The sequence below is a fragment of the Necator americanus genome, chromosome IV (genome assembly GCF_031761385.1).
Source record: "Necator americanus strain Aroian chromosome IV, whole genome shotgun sequence".
Classification (NCBI taxonomy): domain Eukaryota; kingdom Metazoa; phylum Nematoda; class Chromadorea; order Rhabditida; family Ancylostomatidae; genus Necator; species Necator americanus.
This window is the reverse complement of record NC_087374.1, coordinates 22,186,189-22,209,407: the sequence shown is the minus strand read 5'-3', so window position 1 is coordinate 22,209,407 and position 23,219 is coordinate 22,186,189. Positions and strand designations below refer to the sequence as shown.

The window sequence follows — 23,219 nt, the reverse complement described above, 5'->3', positions numbered from 1 at the left end:
CGGCTTGCTATATTAAAGATCATCTACCATTCTGCTGCCCAAAAAAGAACAGCGTTGGAGATCAGAGTTCTCCGATCAATACGCATATCCCCAATTGCATAGAGTGGCTGCATGCGATTTTTTCGTCTTATACTTCGGTTCTATATTGTGTCTATATATTGACGGTTTCTCTCATATACAAATGCAAAAAAAATACGCAATTAAGTTCTCTTAAGTTCACCTACTGTCTCCTGTCTCCTTAAACTAGGTGTAAATCCAGAAGGCGTTTACTTTCGGCCGTGTCTTGCTTTCATCTAAAGCACATACTTTTCCTTATTTTCTTCAAAAATTTCGCCATGTTTGAAAGCGAAGCTCAAAAGTTAGTGCTTTTATACTGCCAAAATGTCAACCCAACGGGTCTTTCCGAAGAAAAAAGAAACACCGACAATAAGTGGTGCTCTTTGCACTTACTGCTTGTCTCAAATTTTTGTTTGAATAAGAATGCAGCGTTCCTGTCGCCGAATTCTCATCCGTTGATTTGTTTTGTAAGTTTAAAAGATAGTCACTGGATACCCTTTCGCAAAATTCTTTTGAAGTTTGACAGATATTCCTTCCTTTTTTCAAAGCATCGTCTTAAAAGTTCACTGCTTCGTTACAGTTACTACATAGTTGCAGACATCACGTCATTACCTGTATATGAAAATAACAAAGGAATCTATCTAAAGGAAACGAAAGTTTGACTCAGCGTCTCATACTTAGATGGGTTCTTAGTTTTTCGGAGATTTCGTGTTTATCAGATTTCCTCCTCTCATTCTTCTCAACTCTCTTTTAAAATACAGTGCAGATATTTTTCCGTTAAAAACGCGCTTTAGCTTCAAGTACGATCAGAAACGGTATTTTACTACTTCTTGTCGTTAAGCTATTAAAAACTCACTGATCTCCACATGACCCATTTAAGCCATCAAACATTCTCCGCAAAATGGTTTTCCTGTGATTTTTTTGAAGTGGTCCATGAAGACGCTAGAATTGTCTTCTTCTCAAAGAAAAGGGACTGAATTTAATAATCGATGTCACCGCTGCGAATTATTTAAATCTTCGCGGGTTCCCACTGTGAAACCGGTTTCTCTAGCGGCACTATCAGCTATAATGCCACGTTTTTATCACATTTACTTCGCATTTTCATCGAACTAACTTTTCTGTAATTGAATGATTCTCAGCTTCGATGGAATTTCTGATTTTCTGTCGTATATTCTAGTAACTACCACATTTTTAGCAATTTCAAAATTCGCTCCTTTAACAACAAGAAACTTTTCTTTTCTGTTTTGTTTTACAACCTCTTTAATCTAATTTCCTTATTTACATTATCGCGTTTGAATAATCTATAGCTTTTCTTCAGTTTTTCCGCTTTGCGCCACACATATAGTAGGGTCAAAACGACATGAAGCACGTACGCAATTGCGTACATGCTAGGAGCGTGGTAAAACCCTTGCTGACAACGTCCATCACTGCAGTTTGCGACGGTCCCACCTCGGTTCCAACCGCTGCCTCAACCGCGCCGTTTTGTGCGCGCACGCAAACGCACCGTGATTCATGTCGTTTTGACCCGACTATATTTCCATCACGGTCCTCCGTTATTGATATGCAGTTGTGTGCATTCCCAAACGTTTTCGGCCATTTTTCTGGTCTTCTATACGATCCAAATCATTTGCATTTCCGTTTCAATTTACTTTCCATTTTTTTAAAGTTTTCAATTCATTGAAGTTTTTCTCCTCTTTTCTGCACTATTGCTAACTTACTGCTTTTAATTTTTTTTAAACCTCTCCCCTCACTCTCTCTATAAAAACAGTCTTTCATTATCTTTCATTTACCTGAATTAAAAAAATACTTTGTCCTCAGTCTTCTCTTTAAAGGTGTACGTCAAAATGTTGCGTTATTAGTAGCAGGAAATCAAAACTTTTTTTTAAAATAAATTTTCCTCTTTTGGACATGCAACCTGACCACAGTATCCCTTATGCTAACACTGTGTTTCAATGTGTTTTAAATTAGGTTCCTTGTGGACTAAAAGCTAAAGATTTCTTAAGGTGACTTCATCTGAATATTGAAAGAATCTGTTTAGTTTCCGTTCTTTATTATTTCATTCCATGATTTTCTCACCTTTTTGACCCTCTAACGTTGTGAACCGATAACTAAATAACTCTATTTTCTAATTTGTGATTTGAACGTCCTTTCCTGAGTTTTTTTTTTCGCAAGCAGTATCGTTTCCTCAAAATGAAATCCGCTTCCCGAACCCATGCGCTCTTCTCCAACCGCGACGTTCAAAACCTCCACATCTTCCTGTCTTCTTCTGTTCCTTTTCAAGAAACTCGTGGTTTCTTCGTTTGAAGTGTTCTCTCTTAAAAAGTTTCCACAGTTCTCTTTAGATATTTTACACATCTCATTGGCATCTCTGTGGAAATAAACATCTCCGATCCCTCGCAAAATTATACCCTACCCATTCCTAAAATTTTTATACCGTTTCCCACTCTGATCTATACAAAGTCGCACCTACCAATTTCTATGTATTATGATTAAGTGGGCGTTTGCAAACAGCGTGATCATGTTTTGCGTGAATGATAGTCCCACAACGATCCATGTACCCTATTCATAGAAACTGGTTCTGGATACTGTGTTATGGTGATATGCTCCGAATAGGACTATCAATCACATCATTACAGATTGCCGTATAAAGTTATGGATCGATGAATGGAATAGTTTTGAATATCGTTTCGGATAATAATGCATCGAATGATTTGTCATCTATTTCTAAACCTGTCTGTAAAGCACTCTTTCTCTTTTTTGTCCTCCAACATCAATGGGCTTGGATTTCGGCTGATTTTCAACAGCGAAGTAGCAATTTTTGAAATAATGAACTAATTATCTCAACTTTTTGGTAACTTATTAGCTTTCAAGAACGTAGACTCCGTAAAATCCGACCTATTGCGTTGTCAATCAAAAAAGAAAGCTAAGAGATAATTTGAACGTGACATATCCTTTTTTTCTCCTCCTAGCCTTTTTCCTCTCTGTCCCAGTCTCTTTTTCGTATTATAAACGTGATCAGTTCTTATTGCGTTGTCACATTTTACGAGGAGGCGTGACTTATTGTCACTTTTTGCATAATTTGACTCTAACGCCGATTTTTAACCCTTTCCACTTTTGACGTGCATTTCTGCGGCCACACCTTTCCACAGCCAGATTTCCAGCAAACACTTTCGCTCGGCTCATATCAAACCATCATTGTATTTCTATTTTCTCGAAAATGGACACGGCAGGATTGCAAGACGCTCATGATTTCTAAAACTAAGAACGAATTGTTCATAAGATTTATTTATCCGTTAGGGAGATTCTGTTTAATTCTTCGACATTCAAAAATTTTCCTCCACAATTTCTCTGCGTCGTGTGTAGTTCTCAGCTAAGGTTGTTCGCCTGACTTTTCTGTTAGGCCACCCGTATTGTGATTGTTCTTACTTTATTTATTGTTTTTTTTTTCAAACTTTTCATTAATCCTCTAATAATCTTACGTTATTTTTTTACTTTGATTTCTTTAATACATTTGTTTTCAAACTATTTAGCCACTTTCTTTTCTTTTCAACGATTCCTTATATTTTTCGTCGCTCCAAATATTTTTTCTAAGACTGCGCATACAATAAAGGAGGACATTTGGCTTTTTTTGCATAGAATGTTATGAAATTATCTACACTCCTGGAGGGTTCGTTTTACCCAGTGAGTCATAGCACTCAAGGCAATCCGCAGGTGCCCCTCCGGGAAACTAAAGAATCTCGGGACTCAAGAGAACATGAATAATCATAGATCATACTCCAGCACACTTTCCACAGACATATTGATTTTCCTCGGTATTTTTCTCACGCAATGTTGCCACTAAGCAGCTTATGCTACAGTCCATAGTGTTTGATTCCTGTTTAACAACAAACAACAGACGTTTGAAGATCAACAAAAGATTGGGAAGAAAATTCGTGTTGGTTAACTGGGTGTTCGACGAAATCGGTTATTCCCCGGAAATTGGGAACATGCTTGACTGTTATGAGTGAAATATTTCCTAAAATTTATACAACGTTCAGTTAATATTCATGAAGGAAAAATATTCTAAATACACTTTGTTGGGCAAATTGTAAGACGAACTAACAAAACATTAGTTGAACAATCAATAACCATCAATTCCATGTACAAGATGAAGCAATGAAGGAGAAACCGGAGACACGGAGGATTACCGTTTTCACATTCTGGAAACTTCTTAGTTGCTCTTACGTCAGGGAAGGAACAGAACGGCTTTATTACCCATGACAGTCAACTGTATAAGTGAAGTGAAGCGAAGCCGTGTCTTTCTTTAAGAGAAACATTTAAAAGAACATGTTGTGCAGTACTGTCTAGTAGTGGTACCGGTTGACATGTTGAAGAATGGAAAACATCCTACACCTCCCAGAAAAATTCCCTCTTATTTTAGTCGTACTTTCATCACTTTTGATTCAGACACAATCTGAAGAAGCACTTTTCTTTGTTTCCATGAGGTCTACTCTCAACGAGTACCATTCGAGGCGGATCGACGGATTGAACCATGGCGAGGCGAATAGTCGTTATTGGCAAAAACAATAGTGGAACTGTCAGAAAATCCCACATCACACATCTAGGATAGGATGTTCGCGAAATCGTAGCGAGTGCGTCAGAATCGCAAGTCGCATATCATTATCGATCGATATGAACAGAGTGTGCATAAATAGCTGATGTAAAAGTACATCAAGCCACCACAGGTGTAGGAATTCGCACCGAATTTCGCAATTCTGTCGCCTTCACCGCGGAGCGTCACCGCTGACAGTTCCAACGATGTTTGTTAACAGACCACGCTCAGCATATTCAAGGTGGGACCATCATTACCGATGCTATGTCGCAACCACTTTAGCCTAAACAGATATAGTCCCCAAATTTCTCTGAGAATATGATATTGTTGATAATTCCACAATTTTCTAGGATAACTGCGTATTTTTTTAGGTAGTAAACTGAGGTACGTTTCAAGGCTGCTTGTGAGGGCCTCCTTTGCCTAAAAAATTCCCCCGATTTTTGGAAGATTTTCCTGGTTATAATTTCACGTCTCTTCAGTACCTCGTTGTGCCCAGTTTTGCTATGCTTATATTTTTCTTATCCATTCTCTATTATTGTTCCTTATGTCTGTTCACAGTTTTGAGCTTTAAATACTCAAAGGTCGTAAGAACTTCCCGAATTTCGCTCTTTCACAGGAAAATCAAGAGAGTATTTTTGCACTTTGCATAGTATTCTGAACTCGCACAGGTATTCAAGGCATCACTTTTCCTGCTAAATTCCTCCTGCTCTGTTAGCGCCTTGGGTGGAAAACGAGAAACAATGTCATTTGTACCAGGAAACGCACCGAGAAATTATTCATCAGAGATCCACAACCACAAAATGTATTCTCGATTACTGTAATCCTAGGATGTTGACAATTCCTGCAACTCAGTAAGAATTCCTTATGAATTTCAAACAAAATTCTCGAGACTTCTCGGGTTTATCAGCTATTTCCTGTGGCACACACTCATTTTCCATAATTTCAAACAGAATCTTCCAGAAATTTCTAAATTAGGCTCTTCACTTCACATTAAATCTTCACTATCTTCCACGATGTTCGGCGGCGGGAATGGAAACGAAGTTGCAGGACGCCTATCGATTATCAAATTTTCCTCAATGATTTTTCAACTAAACGTATATCATTACTACCTGTGGTCGAAATTTCCATCTCTCAACACAATAATCGAGTATACAGAGATCAAGTGGCCTGACCAAGCTGTTACTGTGGTTAGACGTAACATGGGGCGAGGCAGTCCTTGTGGTTTAAAGGCATCACCCCACGACTCTGAGGTGGTGCAGATTTCAGGTGGAGTATTCTTATACGGGATAGTAGATTATGGAAAGGGAGTGATTCCGTCCATTTCTTCGCCAACAATGCCTTCTTCCGCCTTTTTACGGTAATTTCCTAATCCTGCAATGAAAAACCACCCGGAAGATGCGGCGCCGCACAGGGCTGGACCTAGTGGTGATCGGGGAGTATCTTATACGGGATAGTAGAAAGCCGCTAAAACCACCCAATCGAACTCCTTGTAGAAAATAGTGCGCCGGAACGCTCGAAGCCGTATCTTCCGGGCCTTTTCCTACGTCAATTAGGAAGAAATGGACGGAATCACCCTGCTCCCCATACTCTACGACCCCGTATAGGAGTACTCCACCGGAAATCCGTACCACTTCAGATTCGTGGGGTGATGCCTTTAACCTACGCACAACGACACCCTAGCTAACTAGCTTTCTCTTTTATTTTGTTTACCACACAGACAGAGTGCGGGTCATAGAGTTTGGCGTGAGTGGAGGCATAGATAAGCGGAAGGAAAGACTCGCAGGATTTATCTGGATGCTAGGAGTACTCTATCCAAGGGAATTTGTTCCTGATTTTCATTTGTTGAATACGATATCTACATATTACTGTCATGTTGTTCCAGGATAAAAGCCACTTTTTTGAAATCACAATGGTGCTCAACCATATACTCACTTTTTCTCATTTCTTCCTATTCGAAATCACAATGATAATATTGGAACTTCCCTATTCTCAAGAGAAACTACTTTTTCATACATTTAAATTCAAATTTATTAACATTTTCTCTAAAATAACCCCTCCGTTTAGGAAGCAACCCATTTTTTCAGCCCTCAAAAAACTCCAAAAATCCATCCCCACTTACGTAATCCGATTGTCGCTGCCACTCTACGATAATCTTTTGCACCTGCTCCAACAATCGTGGGTTTTGTATAGGAAGAGGAGGACAACTCATTTCAAGAAGATACTGTACTTGAATCGCAAGAGAACGAGCAGAGAATGATTGGAAAGAAATATCGCTTTGTGCGAGATCGCTGCAACAGATTATTGGCAAGCTTCCAGATCTCACTAGAAAATTACTCTGTGAAACCAGCCGAAGGCTACGAATTTAAGATCCCTCAGGTTAGGTTTTGGTATCACCAACCCCCTCCCCACCCTCCCTTACCCCTCCCCACCCGCTCTCCCCGCTGCGTATCGCCCTGTCTGATCTCTACGCGGCATCCTGCAACAACGCGCCAAAGATTCCAAGTGGCCAGTTGTGGGCGTGGCCTTAGGAATTATGACGAGAAGGTAGTAATCACGAACGTCTTACCTCAGGCATGAATTGCTTTGTTCACTAATCGATACTGGTCGATATTTTAAGTCGTTGGTTTCTGTCAATGGCAAGTTCTCTTTTTCTTTTTCGTGATTCTATCTTTTCCTACGTTTTTTTCTTTTTTGAAGTTTCACTGATATTGATCTTTTGGTTGTTTCAATTAACTATCGACCTTATTTATTTTTATCGGCGTTGTCTTGGACAAATCCTTCTAAACTACTGACATGCTTACCTCTTATCGTAATCTGATCTCCATTTATCGAATCTTACAATCTATAACAGACAGAAAATCTACAAAAGTGGACCTTCTAACAAATCCTGCTGAGAAATATTGAACCCATGGAAAACAAACAAAAGATGGAATCACAGTGTTGTACTGTGATTCCATCTTTTGTTTGTAACTTTTGTACTCACTGTAAAATTTGCTTTAAAAAAAATTTTCGCTATCGTCATCAAAGTCAAAATATTATATAACGTTTGAGTCTGTCAACATACGAGTGTGACGTCGAAATTTTAGGAAAACGAGTAGGTCATTCTTTATTTCTACGTTTCATTGGAGAAAAATTGCATTTCGTTCATCCAAAAGGATCTAGGATTTTCCTGGATATGCGATTTGAAGAATATGAGCAGATCAGTCTACTAAAATCTGCTGAAATGGTAGAAGTAATTTCAGTTTTTTTTTTTGCGGGTATCTTTAATCCGAACGCGTACACAACCACGAGTTACTGGTATTCTGACCGTATTTGCTGCTCTGGAAAGTGCGAAATATGCGAAATATGTAGGAATCTCCTCTGGCCACGCCTTTAGCGGCAGATCAGCTGATTCCATAGGACCGTATAGGCACTCCTGCTACTTTCCGGAATATTATCCTCGCACTATCAATCAATCAGGGCCACGCCCCTTATGGAAGTGCCGTACGTACGGGACAAAAATCGTTATTTGTCGAGCAAATACAGCACCAACAAAGCGGCAACAATGCCGCCAACGATCATCCCGCACATGTATGAACTCACCGCTGAAAAAATGTGTACACGTGCGACAAAACGTCGTGTCGATAGTCGCGCTCCGATAACGCGAGTTGATAATATGCGTAGCAAGTGATGACTTCACGTTCCCTGATCGATAAATCGATCTTTGATTCCGCCGCTTTTTTCCGCTCAGCAGCGTGATCGTCTGGTTTCGCTAACGTTCTCTTGTTTTTCGCGAAATCGATGATGCAATTGGGAATGTGTAGTCTGGAAACCTAGCATTCTCTAATTGAAATTCTGGAAATTTCTCTCTTTTGTCTACCGTATTTGTGGACAAATGGTTAAAATGGGAAATATAGCAGTCAATTCTTTTTCGTCATTCAATTATAATGCACCTAAGCCTAAGTATTCGGGGGTATAATTATTATCCATTATTATACCTTAGGGGAGTTTCTAAACTCTACTTCTGGCTGCAGATCCAGTAGTTTCTGCGCCGATTCCTTTCTGTCCTTGGAGAATCCGGTACAAAAAAGCAAGAGAAGACTGTTGCTAGCTTTTCGGGCAGCTTATGAATTTCTCCACTCCGTTAAGGTATTCCGCGCACATTCACATCGACCATCTTTTTTTATTGGATTTCTCTAGCAAGAAAAATATGCGTCACTAGATAGATACTGCCATGGATATCATCCAGACTTGGAGGCAGAAGAAAAGGAAATTCTCATTATCGGATTTGCTATGGAAACTTGCTCCATATGACTGACTGTGGTGGTAAGATTATTTGGGAGCATCAACCCATGGGAAAATTATGGGAATAATTATGGATTGAGAGAGAGCTACGATGTTTACTTGTGGCACATAAAATAAGTTCACACAAAACTCCACAAGTAGTTATCGAACATTGACGAGGAATGAAAGTCATTTTAACTCACCACAGGAGTTTACACCATTCTCGCGTCACCTCGAGTTCATGGCAGATGTAAGTGCATACGAGGATTTTTTATAACTAATGTTTCAGACCAATAATTTTGTCCCTCACTCTCTACTTTCTATCCTTCAATTTTCTTCAATTTTTTATTTTAACAATTCATTTTCTTATTGATGGATCAATTCAGCCACTACTTTCTTACCTGTATAATTTTTTTTGAGGGTAATGCTGATTTTCAGAGCCCAATATTTCGGAATCAATTATTTCACCCTCCTACTTTAAAAAGTAGAAGAAGAATGGCCTTTCCGGAAAACTCGCATAAAGACACGTTGGTAAACAGCTTTAAAGACATCACCCCACAAATCTAGGCTGGTACGGGTTTCAGGCGGGCAATACTTATGAAGGGTCGTAGATTGTGGGGAAGAGGGTGATTCCGTTCATCTCTCCTTGTACCAGTGTAAATTACCACGCCAGAATGCTGTTTCTTACGACGACCTCAATTGCAGCGCGCCACCCTTGCGCCGTTCCGCCTGCGATTCGTCGAAAACCCATACCGACGAATGGCAGGCGGGAGGCGGAGTGCAATGATTGCGCACTGCAGCCGAAGTCGTCGTAAGAAACAGCGTTCCGGCGTCGTCTGTTCACACTGATACAGGGACAGATGAACGGAATCACCCTCTTCCCCACAATCTACGATCCCGTATAGGCATTACCTGCCTGAAACCCGTACCACCCTAGATTTGTGGGTCTTGCCTTCAATGTAAAAACAATCGTAAAAATAAGAAATTCAAGAAGTGAGAAATATGATTGTCTGTCAAGTATATGGACATAAGTAATCCGCATGTATAAGTACGTATTTGCAGGTATGTTGTAGTAAGTATATTGTATTTTCTGTAGCCAACCACCTCTTCGAAGGAAAATGTACTTTCACTAGTCACCTGTTTGCAATCATTTTCACACGAAAACAAGGAACCGAACTGAAGAACTAACCAGAAACACATCACGAATCATAGATGCCATTCCTAGATAAGCGGTTACTCATCGAGGCCCATAAAAGTGTTCCTATATTTTGTGCAAGCTCATCTAATTGATTTATTCAAAATGGATGTGGTCTAAGTTCCGGTTTTGTCCCCAAGATGGGTGTGGCTCAAGTGATCTCTAAGATCATGTTGACGCTTGTAATACAACTGTGTTTGCAAAGCTCTCGTGACGTGCGTAGTGATGATCTCACGACATTCACCTCACTGATCATCTCGACCGGTCTCTTGAACCTAATCAGACCGCCTTTATTTACTCTATTTAAAAAGGAAATTCTTTTATTTTTTCAAATCTAAGGCATCTTTTTGTTTGTCTTTGTACATATTTACAATATTTTCCCCTGAGTTTTCTATTTTTTAAAATTTTGTCTGCGTCATGTGCAGTCATACTTTTTATATTTCTATTTCATTCTGTCTAAATTACTATGTGTTTCTGCATTTTTTACTTCGCAGGTGAGGTCGAATAATAATGATTCTGATTATGGGAATGACTAAAATTGTACGTTTTTTCTAGAATATAATCATGTTATCGGAAATATGTAGCGCAGGTGACATCTGTAACATTCTCTTCTCCTTTATATACTGAAAAAATGATCTAAATTGAATAGCTAAAGATCGAATTTCGTATAATATATAATAATATGAGTATAATGGCAGCACAGCACCAATTTGGCGACTGTTAGCAAAGAAAATTTGGTAAAATCCCTTCAACATTCCTCACACTTTCAATTCAACAATGAAGTTCTATAGATCGTTTTTTTCCAGCACAATATTTGGCCATATGGTCAATAAGCATAACACTGCTGCGATAGTTCCGACCCCAAAACTCTACCAAATTGTGTGGGGATTCAACGCAGATTTGTTTAACTGTACATAGATGCATAGCTCATTGAATAGTTCTTTCACTTCTTTTCTTTTTCCAATTTCTTCCTCTTGTTCATGTTTTTCTTCTGGTTTCTTGGAATTGTGTATGACTCAGCAAACGGTAATCCTTGGACTTTGCAGACCACTAATGCGTTTTTGCATCATTTTCGTGCTTTCCGACACTTTAAAGGCGCTTATCAGCGGGTTGACGCGAAGTGATCACATTTGACAATCAGTATTTTGCAGTATTGATTATTCTTTTTCTTCGTAAGCAGCACACGAATAAACGAACGAATGAGTAACTAAGTGACTTAGTCATTCGAAATATCACGACCACAAATCACGTAGAATAGAGAGACTCGATTCGTTCAGTCATTCGATACTCTCATCCGTTAAACAAACTAATCATTCACCTTTTTTATTTTACATGGACTCATTCAACTCTCTTATTGACCTACATCGTTCACTCATCCATTCGTTTATTCATTCATACGTTCGTCCATTCGTTCATTCATTCATTCATCTAATTATCCATCTATTCGTAACACTTTAGTCTACAAAGATATCAACACAGTGATAGTTTCCAACTCCTACTACCGAAAAATATTCGTAGTAATGTCTACATCTCTAATAAGTAAAGTTGAGTAAAAGAGCTGCATCGCTCTAGCCTTTCAGAAAGATGTGTTCAGAAAATCCTATACGAGTCAGATACAACGCGAACGAACACTTACAAGGAGATAAAAGTAAGAAAAATGCGGGAAGAGCGGAAATAGCTGAATAACTTATAAAGACATGCCTTAAAAATATACGGAATCTGTCCATTACAGTATGGTTATACTTTTTCCGACTTCCTTTGAAGGCGACTAATTCTAACTTTCATGTGAAATATGATCTGGCAGATTTTTGCGCCTTTTCCTCGAGAGTCAAAACGTGAACTTCTTGAACTTTCTTCTGGTTAGCACTTGTACTCGCTTTCATTTTCCTTCCTTTTTTGCCACATTATTTCAAGAACTTCTCCTTACTACATCAACAGCTTTTCAACTATTCATGAGTTACATGAGCGAAAGTACACACTTCAGAATTGTGGAATTGTCAGCGATTGATCTTCATCGATCTCTTGCTATTCACCAAACATCCGTGGTGTTGTAGTTTGTCGTGTTTCATGGTGTCTGTCTCAAATCTATAGTGACACATGCGGCGTAAAGACCGGCACGTTACGGTATGAAAAAAAGACGATTGATTTCAGTTAATCGATGGTCATTGTCGATCTTTGAAAAGAAAACGTTGGAACGGTTAAAACGACTTTTTTTGGCAAAAAATGTATCTCCGGAAATTCAGCTAGCATCCACAGGAATTTTCTAGATCTGTCTACTTCTCAACAATATTCCCGAAAGTTTTGAACTGTAAACGAATGTGAAATGGGGCACAGATGTTGTTACGTTGGAAAAAAAGGTTTTAGAAGAAAATCTCCTACTATTTCTGCTACTAAAAAAACTGTTGTAGAACCGCGTCGAGTGGTATGCAAACTTTAATGTTGAGTTCCATGCAAGATTTGAGGTACATAGTCGGTACTGGTTTCGAACCTTAACTAGTTAGTGCCCGCCGCTCCACGTATGATTGTGCTACGATTATCAATCATTCGGCCTGATTTCATATCGCATATCAATCGATCGCACAAATACATGTATGTAGGTCTTGTGGCAGTTGTCCTTTTGGATTTTTTTCATTAGACATTCGGCGCAAAAACACCTCCTTCTCAACTGATCAGTCGATTGCTTCACTTGAACTGCCTTTTCTTGCCACTGTGAGGTATTTTACCTCTTTTCATACGTCAAATTATTGGATTTTCAGTCCTAAACGGACTGAAACTCCTACTGTAACCACCGTAATCTCTATTGGGGGAGTCAGTGTAGTAAAAGCTCGAATAATAGCTTGTTTTGTTGCAAACTCAGGACACTTTCAGCGCATACCCATGATAATGATAGTTATCGATTCTTCCAATACCCTCCGGTGGACATTACAGCAGATGTTTGCCAACATCGTTGCTGTACTTTTGCACTTGAACATCTATACTACTGTAGTTCACATGTACTGTACTTATCCTTCACTTTTAGGAGAAACTAATGAGAGATTTCTAGTAGTCTCAGGTTGTCGCGCCATCTGTTTAAAAAAAAGTAGTTTTTACTCAACTATCCCTATATTTTATGGTTTTTTTTTGTGAGGATGGAGGGAGAAATCAGCAGCCATAATTTGGAGTTCTCATTTTGACTTACCACTATCCATATTATGTGCCATTTTTGGAACATTAACCATACGGACTTTTCTCGACAATTCCAATACCTTCGAACTTTATTCTTCAGAACTCCCCCTTTCTGAGTGGCTACTTACTTTTTTACATCTCCGTAGCATCATAATATCTTTGAGGATCCATTATGGTAGCTCCGTTTGTGCTCATACAATCCCATTCTATTCCAATCACACTATCTATGAGCCTATCATTCGTACCTCAACGTCCTTCAAAATATTAGCTATCGAGAATTTGGAGAGGACAGCTCGCCGCCTACGATTTTTCTGTCAACTGCTGGTAATGAAATAAACACTACAATTGTTTGCAACCTGTTTATTCTAAGATCATGATCTGTTTCGACTCTTGACAAGCATATCACTGAGCATCTCAGGATTTGTGCATTGTGCTGCGGTAGTCTCGCCACAATCTGCTCTCACATATATGTCTTACTTCAAGTTTTTGAACCTGTCGAAGCGTTTTCACGGCACTGTTCCGAGTTTTTCTCTTCGTAGCCCTACTCTTAACATTTACCATTTCTCGTTAAGGTCCAAGTATTGATCGATTGAAGGAGACATTATTGATCGATGTGAGCTAGCACGTAAGTTAGATCAATACAATGTCGTTCACATAGCAAATTCTGTGAATTGTTGATGATTCGCACGATACATCTGTGACTCAACGCCGCTGCAACAATAGCCGACATTTTGCCTTCTGGAAATTCTTGGAATTTCAAGAAATTTTTCTTTGTTTCAAGTTCTAAGCAGAGTCGTGGTGATCCGAGGATTTTTTCCACATATGATTGACTATTTCTTGCAAGACCTTGTTAATTTTTCTTGGCTCTCACGAAAACAAAATAGGGGTTTTCTGCTTTAACATTACGATTAATTAATTCAGATCAGTTTGGAGAATTATTATGCTTCGTTACATGCATAGAACTCACGTGTGACTCTTTTTTGTGTCTTTTGCCAAGATTGATATCGAATCATTGGGTCAGAATGATCTCTCGTAGCCTCGTAACAATTCATTTCCATTAATTTGTTGGAGGGAGAATTCCCGGGAAATTTGTAGAGATTTTTTATGTTTATCTCACCTTTTTACTATCCAATTACTGTATTGTACTTTTATTTCTATACCATAGTTGTTGATAATTTTTATTCAATTGATGTTCACTGACGGTCTTACATTTTTAACATTCTTCTGAAGTTAATCGAAGTAGCACGCGCTCCCTTTTAAAGAAGGCCATTTTTGTAGAAGAGACTATTTATGATTAGATTTCCATCTAGAGAGATTTTTTCAAGAGGCTGTACATTCCCCAACATCCAACGTTTCCCTAATAGTGGATTTTTCTTTTCAAAATCAAAAATGTTATATATACACATATACTATAATATATACATATAATATATACTACATATATACATATTATAATATATACATACACACATACATATACATATACATACACACATATATACAATATATACATATATTCTGGAATGGAAAAGAAGGATCTACAGTATTCATTTCCGTCTTTTCTTTCATAAATATTGCGCTTCAGTGAAGCTTCCTCTTTTCCTCTTTTTTGATTGAAAAGAACCGTTATCACTTTCCCATTTACTATAATTCATCACTATCTTTTCATGTTTTCGAGGCTCATTTCCAGGAAAGAGCTATGGCGTTGAATACAACATGAAAACATCACACTGCTTCTATTATCCGTTCAGTTTTTTTTTGGTTCAAAATTCCCCGAGTCATCGATAGATCGATCGGATAAAGTGACATCATTTTCTGGGTGGAAATAGCTAGTGCATTTTTCCGCGCCGAAAATATTCAAAACAACATTAGTATGCTTCCACATTCGCTACCGTAATCCGCACACAATTTTTAATCCCACACATTCAACTTTTGATCTCATCTAGAGTTCACCAACTTCGACTTGAGCTAAAATTGTAATAAATCCTGCAAAAAATGAAATGTTCGAAATTGTGAATGCTAGCGTCTTTTCAGTGTCGCGGTAGTTTTTCTTATCTACGATGACATCGTCAACTGTGTGACCTTATCCTTTATCTGCAGTTTTCCTGAACTCCAAGAATTGCTCCAGTCAAAAACTGCCACTCTTCACACGCGCTTTACCGGGCTCTTGACATCTCCAAAGTCTTTGAATTTTGAAAATGCTGGAGAAATATTCTTAAAAGTGCGGCCACGCCCATTTTGCGAAACCATGCGTTAAGGTCGCTCGTTCTGACACATAGGAAGAAACGTGGTGTCAATGCTTTGATTTCGTGTTCATGGAGCTGTGGCGGCGAAAGGTTCGAGCATGGTAGGAATAAAGTTGTTATTGTATTTGTTATTTTTTCACTTGTCTCTGTCAGTTGCCTACGTATCTGCCTAAATCCATTTTTCCATCGGTTTAGTTGACTCCTTCGTCGATTCACAGTTGTCCTTCTTTTCGTTATTTACTTACTTTTCTGGTTTGAATGTTTGTCTTTCTCTTAATGTCTTTGATCTCGTTCGGAAAATTCATTGTCTGACCTAGCTCTTATTCCATGGCCTTGTTCGTCATTTACGTACATGGTTGAGAGCGGATATGAAGAGCTACAGTAGAAGGGAAGTTACTGCTTTCTAACTTATAGCAGTGTATTGTTTGTTGATTATAATTACGCGCCAGCTGATCATTTTCTGCGTATACGCAGTCGCTAGTACCTAAATTTGCTCCTTCACCCGCGACGCGTTTGCTGTAAATCGAGCTCTCCCACCTGCTGCGCCCCAACTAAATGCGCGTTGCGGACGCCAGGACAAATATAGGTTCTATCGTTCGTATTTTTGCAGTATATGTGGTATGGTAGTACATCTCTGGAACTTTTTCGAATGTAAAAATTTCTTCTTTTCATTCTTTATAATGTTGCTTGCTTTGCTAGTTATTGCCCCTACACGTGTTTACTTTTTTTTGTTTTCTATCTTTTTTCTACTTTTGTTTTTTCGTCAATGTTTGTTTCTCTCCCCTAATAGTTACGGTCTCCACAAAATTTGTTGTTTTATGCACAACACTGCACGGTTTACCTGCACAGTGCTCACTTGTGCATAAAATAGCAAGGTGTTCAGAAGACCGAGTATTTCTGACCTACGACGCATCTGCACCTGTATACTTAATCCTTGTATTCAACCTTATTTTTCAATGAGCACTTAGATTCCCTGTTTTTGTTTTTGTTCTTCTTATCGCTTTTTCTAAATTCTCTCCTTAACTGTACCTACCGTACATATTTTAATATGTTCGCTGATCATTTACACAGTACACTTCCTCTTTTCATACATCCTTGTCGTGCATGCATCCATTCAATTTATACTCTCCTTCCATATGTATTTGACTTTCTATCTTCTAACTATTTACATAACATTCGCACTGCTTTGCAGATCTTTTGTTCGTTCTTCTACCTGCAGCATGAAAGACTTGTCGTTTGCCCGTACCGTGCTTGAAACCAGCGTTCAATATTCCTTTTTTCCTTTTCATACATCTTGTGCTCTTCATTATCTCCTTTCCTTTCCTTTGTTTCTCCTGTTACTTATCACTTCCAATCCACGCTGTTTCACTGTTTCTGTTCTCTAAGATCAGCACTTGTTCCTTTGCTTGTCTGCCTTTTCCAAATTCCACGTATCTGCCCACCCAGCCATCAGCGTCGTTTTTCTTTTTCACTGTAGAGCCATGAAAAGCCCTTAGGATACCAATACGACATATCGAAGGAAGTTATGAATAACCCTAATATTTTGACTGCTGTTTCGATATATTGATACAACAGTAATATTTTTAATACGACTGCGCCAATCTTCGATATCTACGTATATGTTTGTGCCCCGTACTTATTTCTTTACTACTTTCCTTTGTGGCTTATTCAAGTTTGCCAGCATTTTTTAATATATTTTTATCTTTTTGATGGAGATCAAACAAACGAAGTATATTATTCAATACTAAATCAATATTCATTGTAAAGTCGAAATAAGAATTGAATAAGAATTAAATTAAATTAAGGTTAAATTAATATGAAATAAGAATTTATTGCTTATTACCATTTATTATTAGTTATTTCTTGTTATTAGCATAAATCTGGATCTTTTGGAAGTGATCCAAAGTTTAAATGCTACAGAACAAATTAGCAACTTACCACTCACTACTGCCGTAGCATAACTGCACAAATTTGCAGAAAAAATTAGCAGGAAGTTGAAATCGTAGCGCTGGGGTGATGATTACGAGTTGTCCGTAATTCAGCAGAAAACAGCGTAAAAATCCTAGGTTCAAAATTTCGCGTCTTGTGAATTACAACTCTTCTTCGAAATGTCTTCTTTGTTATATTTTTTATGTATATGACAATCTCTCATACACATTTCTCTTCACTTTGGAATAATACGGACATCCGCCGAAAGACAATATAATTGTGTAAAATCCACGACCGTATAGGAGATTTTCAGTACCAATATCTCGACACTGGGAATAAAATTTCCTCAACACATCTTTAATTTTCATATATTTCGGCTGGAGAGCAACTAGTAACGAGAAAGCAGAACACCCAATGAAGTGAAGAGAAACCTGAGCCCACTTACGTACTTTTCCCAATACTTTCTCCTGAACATTTTTCTTTTGAAGCTTTCTCTTCTTATCAATTGAGAACGTCTATTTCAGCATGTCGTTTCCATTTTTGCGTAGAACTTCGATGGGTGTGAGTATGGACAGTGGTAACACGTCCTTATTACACTTTGGCGACATAATTTCGCTCTACACTGAGGAAAATGTTGATCTGCGGGGATTTCTGAGCACATTAGGGTACGTAGGACTCATTTCCCGTTGTTTTGTTATCTTTTCCCAAGAATAAAGGAGGATTTAGTTTTCCGTAACATCCTCTTTATCTAAAGATTGTTTTGAAAGAATTGCATTCTGTTTACAGTTAATGTCCGAAAAAAGACACAAGTTGGCCCCTGAATTGCGTATGATTCGCAATTTTCCGTCTTTTCAGATTGGTCGACGATCGATGTATAGTAGAATTGCGAGATGGTCGGCCAGAGAGTCCTCCGAAGAAGTTTCGAGGTCTGCCATTTCTCCTCCGTTTTTAGTCGGTAGTTTCACTTATCCCAAAAGTTCCGCGTGGTTTCAAATTGTGTTGTAGCCGATAATATATAGCAAGATTTCTACTTGCAAAAAATTTTTGCATTTTGCTTCTGCTTCCGTAGATGAGATCTTGATCCAAGCAATAATTAGGATTCGCTCGGGTCCTGCTGAGCATCTTCTCCCGCCAGTCTCTATGGCGCTTCTTGTCATTTGCCACCTCTTCTCACTAATACTCTAACGCTCTTCTTTTGAATTGTTTTCTTTCTCCATTATTTCCCATACACTTCCTTCCCAATTCTTTTCTCATAACTTCAAGAATTTTTTGTTTTTATACAAACTGAGATCATTGCAAACGTTTGATTCGAAAGTGTTTTTCCAGTGAATCCTTGCTGACTCAAAAGTTCAACGTCATCTCTTCGAACATTTCAAATTTTCTCTCTTAGCTTTTTCATGCGTAGATATGTTGACCTATTTTACTAAGATTAATCCATTCGCTCTGCCAACCGCACTTCAACTAGCTTCTGCTTTTGTTGCGGTGGATTTCGTCGCACGGCTAACGTGATACTACTGGGAGTTTATTTCTTACTTTATTTCGCATTAGATGCCCAAAAAACGAAACCAATATTGTGTCAATATCGGAGCAGAAGGTTTGCACCATATGTTTTCTTATTTCCAAGTCGACATACGATCACCTCAGAGGAAAATTACTAAATTACGGTTGGCATGAAAAAATCCACGAACAAATACACAGAAAATGGATTCTTGTATGAATTCGGGCTTTTCTTTTGCCAGAACACCTACAACTCAGTTTCATCCACATTTTTCCCACACAAAACCTTCATTTCACTTCAAAATCCCTTAAAACAAGAGAGGACGTCTACATAGAACTAATTCTATCTTACTAAGGTTTGCTAGCATAGCGCTGTAATCTCTTGTATTCCCCTCTATTCCTTATAAAGTCAATTTATATTTTAGCCTGCTGCACTTCCCTAATAAGCACTCGATCCTATCAAATCGAATCCTGATCGAAAATTCTCGTGAATTTTTCAGATTGTTTGTTCAAAGTCTGTCCAGTGAATAGATATGCTGCACAAAAACAATTCTGGACAGAACAAAAGCGATTCCTCAGCGGTGAATCCACATTTGATGACGATATGATGAATAAACTACGCATAGCTGCAGAAAAGGTACGTAATTTTGGTCACGGAGTTCTATTTGTAGCTATGCACAGTTCGAAAGACGAGTGAAATGAGTAAATAAACTGGAAATATTCCATGTGCCACTTGATCGAAGATCTTATATGGAATAATCTGAAGGAGAACTTCTAATTTTCTCTTTACTTGTTTATTTAACACTTGATTTGATTCATCAGTGTAACCAGGATGGCGAGCAATCGCGTATGCGCTGGGTGCTTTTCAGGAAAAAGAACAAAATGAGCTAGAATTCCGGAAAACACAAGGGAATGTTATACAGTATGGTACCACAGTTCAGCTCTTACATGTAAAGTCCGACAAATACGTTACTGTGCAGAAGAATTCACCAGCAAAATGTGAAAGGAACGCGATGAAGGTGGGTCTGAACAACCGACATCGATTGGTCCCTGCGTGATCCCTGCAGCTTTGCCTCAACATCTCCGTTTCTATTTATTTATATTGATTATATATGTATATATATATATATTAATATATATGAATGTATCGTAATTAATCATCAATTAATTGATTAATTATTTGATTAATTTTTAATTATTTACTAACTGTTAACTATTTGTATTGATGTAGTAGCACACGCATCTACGTATTTATTTCTGTAAGGAAACCCCTTCGTCCACAAATTTTCGTCCATTCCAGGTGTTAAGGCTTTGAAATGGCGCGTTTATAGACACTGAACTGTCCCAGAAATGTGGACTAGGGGATGATGGACTCGAATTTCCGGATTCCAGTTATTGTCACGTATTCTCGTGATTTTAACACTCTTTTCGGGTTTGCATAGTCTTTTTTCGATTTGTACGTAGTATTTACCGAATTCCCATCCGTCTGAACAGATTTTGCATGGTCGGGCTCTATCAAACTGTCATCCTCTTCATGTGGGCTCAGCTTGGAGTCGCTGGAGTTTGATTACGTCTAAGATTCGACTTTCACTAGGCGGTTGCGTGATCCACCGGTGGATCATACACTTTTAGAAACGGGAGACTAGGTGACCTAGCAGTGAACTACCATTTGAAAAGTGTTTCTTTTCTACTTTCGCATATGAACGTAACGAACGCAAGTGATTAACGCACGTAGCTTACAATGATACAGCAGCCTAGGGCAAAGAAGTAGTAGTATTACTTCCTATCTTTAAGGATAGTTATCAAAACCCCGCCGGATTCGTAGCACCATAACTTTTAGACATTGTCGACATTGTGCCAAACAATACACCTTTTATAACCACTGAAACTTCTTCGTACCACACTGCGCCGGCAAACGATTTCATTACCTTTTACGCCCTTCGATAAAAGCTCCTTTCATTCTTCTATAAACCGACATCGACTCAAATCAACCAAACAACAGACACGCTTCACCCCTACGTGTCGGCTTTTTTAAATTGTTTGTTGTGAAACCCAAAATTTTATGTTAAAAATGTTAATATTCCGCTTTTATAACTATTTAGTTTACTTTTCTTTTTATCCTGTCTTTTTATTCTCAAGACTTTCCTCCGGAAGATTTTTGCTTTAGGTCTATCTTGATCGAGCTGGCAATGAAGGAAGCTGGTTTATCATTGAACCAGCTTATAAACATTACGTTATAGGAGACAGCGTACGTTTTGAAGAATTCAGAAAGAATACAGTTTTTATTTCCTCATACAAGAAGTTCTTTGTGAACTTTCCTACACTTCATTTCTTTTCGAATCTTGCGAGGAAATGCTGGATTTTCCTGAACATATGAAATTTCAGGTCGCAGCTGGCAACAAGATTTCTTTGATACCGTACTCAGTAAATAATCAGCCTTCGGCGGGACACGTGAAACATCAGCTTCACCTGAGCCACTGTCTTCTCAAGGATCACTCGACAGCAGCTGAAGTAACACACTGCAGTCTTTGCAGAACGAGCCGCACTTGTGTGCATTAAAATGTTTTTATTAGGTGAACTGTTTGAACGAGTGCACAGAATGGCAAGTGTACATGTTTCTACTATTCAACGAGAACCAGCCGGATATTGTGAAATCGGTGAGCGGATACGGTATTCTTGAAGGGACCGACGAGACATGAAAACGCAGACAAACGGACGTTTTTCAAACGTACATGCTTATGAACAACGGTAGCTGTTATTTTCTCACAAGTGACAGCTTGCTTGCTTGAAAACATCACCTCACGAATCTGGAGTGGTACGGATTTCAGGTGGAGCATTCGTGTACGGGATCGTAGATTAAGGAGAGAGGGCTGATTCCGTCCATTTCTTCCTAACTGCCGTTAAAAACGGCCCGGAAGATACAGCTTCGAGCGTTCCTGCGCGCCATTTTCTACAACGAATCCAATGGGAGCGCGCCAGCCGTGTGCACACGCCGCATCTTCGGGGCCGTTTTTTACGCCAATTACCAAGAAATGGACGGAATCACTCTTCTCCTCATAATCTACTATGCCGTATACGAATACTCCACCTGAAATCCGTACCACCTCAGATTCGTGGAGCGATGCCCGAGTTGCTGGCGAGGCGGTCGCACGGACGAACATAGCTGTAGGTGACCGTATTCAAGGAAGAAGGACTAACGATTATATTCGAATGATAGTGAGCACATACGGGATGGGCTGAGTCTTCGAATTTGGGTTATCAATGGTGGAGAATCGCAAAGGAAAGAAAACTGAAAACATGCGTTAGAAGTGATGTGAAACATAGCATCATTAGAAATTTGTTCCCTTCTGCTCTTCACGGTTCTTCTTCGCTTTTGACTGTTGGTTCCTTTCAAATGGTAGAAGTTAGTAGAGGAAGGAAGAGTGTGGACGAATGTTTCGTATTTTCATACTCCAGAATTTCGTTTTAGGGAGATGTGGTTCGTCTTTTTCACGCAGACCAGCAGACTTTCCTCACCTTAGACTCCGTACCAAAGACCTGCCCTCCTCAGGATGTGGTCTTTCTGAGAATGACAAATAGACCATCGGCAGCAGATGCGACAAGCTCGAGAGCGCTTTGGGAAGTGCAGGTCTGTCATTTTTCATGTTTATTTTTTTTTCGCGACTGCGCTCAAAGCGGTTGGAATCGAGGTGGGACCATGACGAGCTGCAGAGATGGATGGCAGTAGCGAGGATCCTTACGCGATCCCAATCGCTACACTCCACCGCGCCGCCTCGAGCGCAGCCGCTTCGCAACTGTCCGTGCTTCGTGTCACTTTGACCCAACTGTACTTCTAGGTAGTTCAAAAAGACGCGTATCGAGGTGGAGCTGCAAAATGGCGCGAATACTATCGTTTCAAACATCTGGCCACGGATATGTATTTAACAGCTGTTCCGGCTACATCTCCGGTAAAACCGGCGGCAAACGGAAGGAGAGCAAGTCTTATGCATATGAAGTATGTCTCTTTCAATAGAATTTTGAGTTTCTACGGTTTTATCTGGTATCTTCCAACCAACTCGATTTTCCAGTAAAAGCAGAGGTACACTAGAAAGGTGAGTTCCGAAGGTAGGATTGATAGTATGCACGGGGAATATGTAGCTGGGCGGGGTGGCACTCAGTAACGCCCTTATTTCCGGAAGAAAATAACTAAATCAGTCGCGGATCTAAGACCTACAGTAGGGTCAAGACGACATGAAGCACGTACGCAATTGCGTAGCGCCTCGAGAGAAGGTGTGTA

General features: G+C 39.1%; 1 protein-coding gene across 8 annotated transcripts in view; it reads left to right on the top strand.

Annotated features, from left to right (window-relative positions):
• Nucleotides 1-4,854: 4,854 nt before the first annotated feature.
• Nucleotides 4,855-23,219, top strand: part of RB195_002332 (uncharacterized protein) — a gene marked incomplete at both ends in the record, with an annotated part of 51,539 nt that continues 33,174 nt past the window's right edge. For 6 of the 8 annotated variants that reach the window (XM_064199546.1, XM_064199547.1, XM_064199548.1 and 3 more), the window contains 10 exons: nt 15,587-15,618; nt 17,971-18,111; nt 18,302-18,372; nt 19,444-19,580; nt 19,813-19,962; nt 21,111-21,191; nt 21,329-21,454; nt 21,517-21,600; nt 22,413-22,571; nt 22,780-22,937. In XM_064199546.1, the coding sequence (XP_064055423.1) occupies nt 15,587-15,618; nt 17,971-18,111; nt 18,302-18,372; nt 19,444-19,580; nt 19,813-19,962; nt 21,111-21,191; nt 21,329-21,454; nt 21,517-21,600; nt 22,413-22,571; nt 22,780-22,937 (1,139 nt within the window). Of the gene's footprint in view, nt 4,890-15,586; nt 15,619-17,970; nt 18,112-18,301; nt 18,373-19,443; nt 19,581-19,812; nt 19,963-21,110; nt 21,192-21,328; nt 21,455-21,516; nt 21,601-22,412; nt 22,572-22,779; nt 22,938-23,219 lie in introns of those variants that run through there. The other 2 variants (XM_064199544.1, XM_064199541.1) reach the window with 2 other exon arrangements.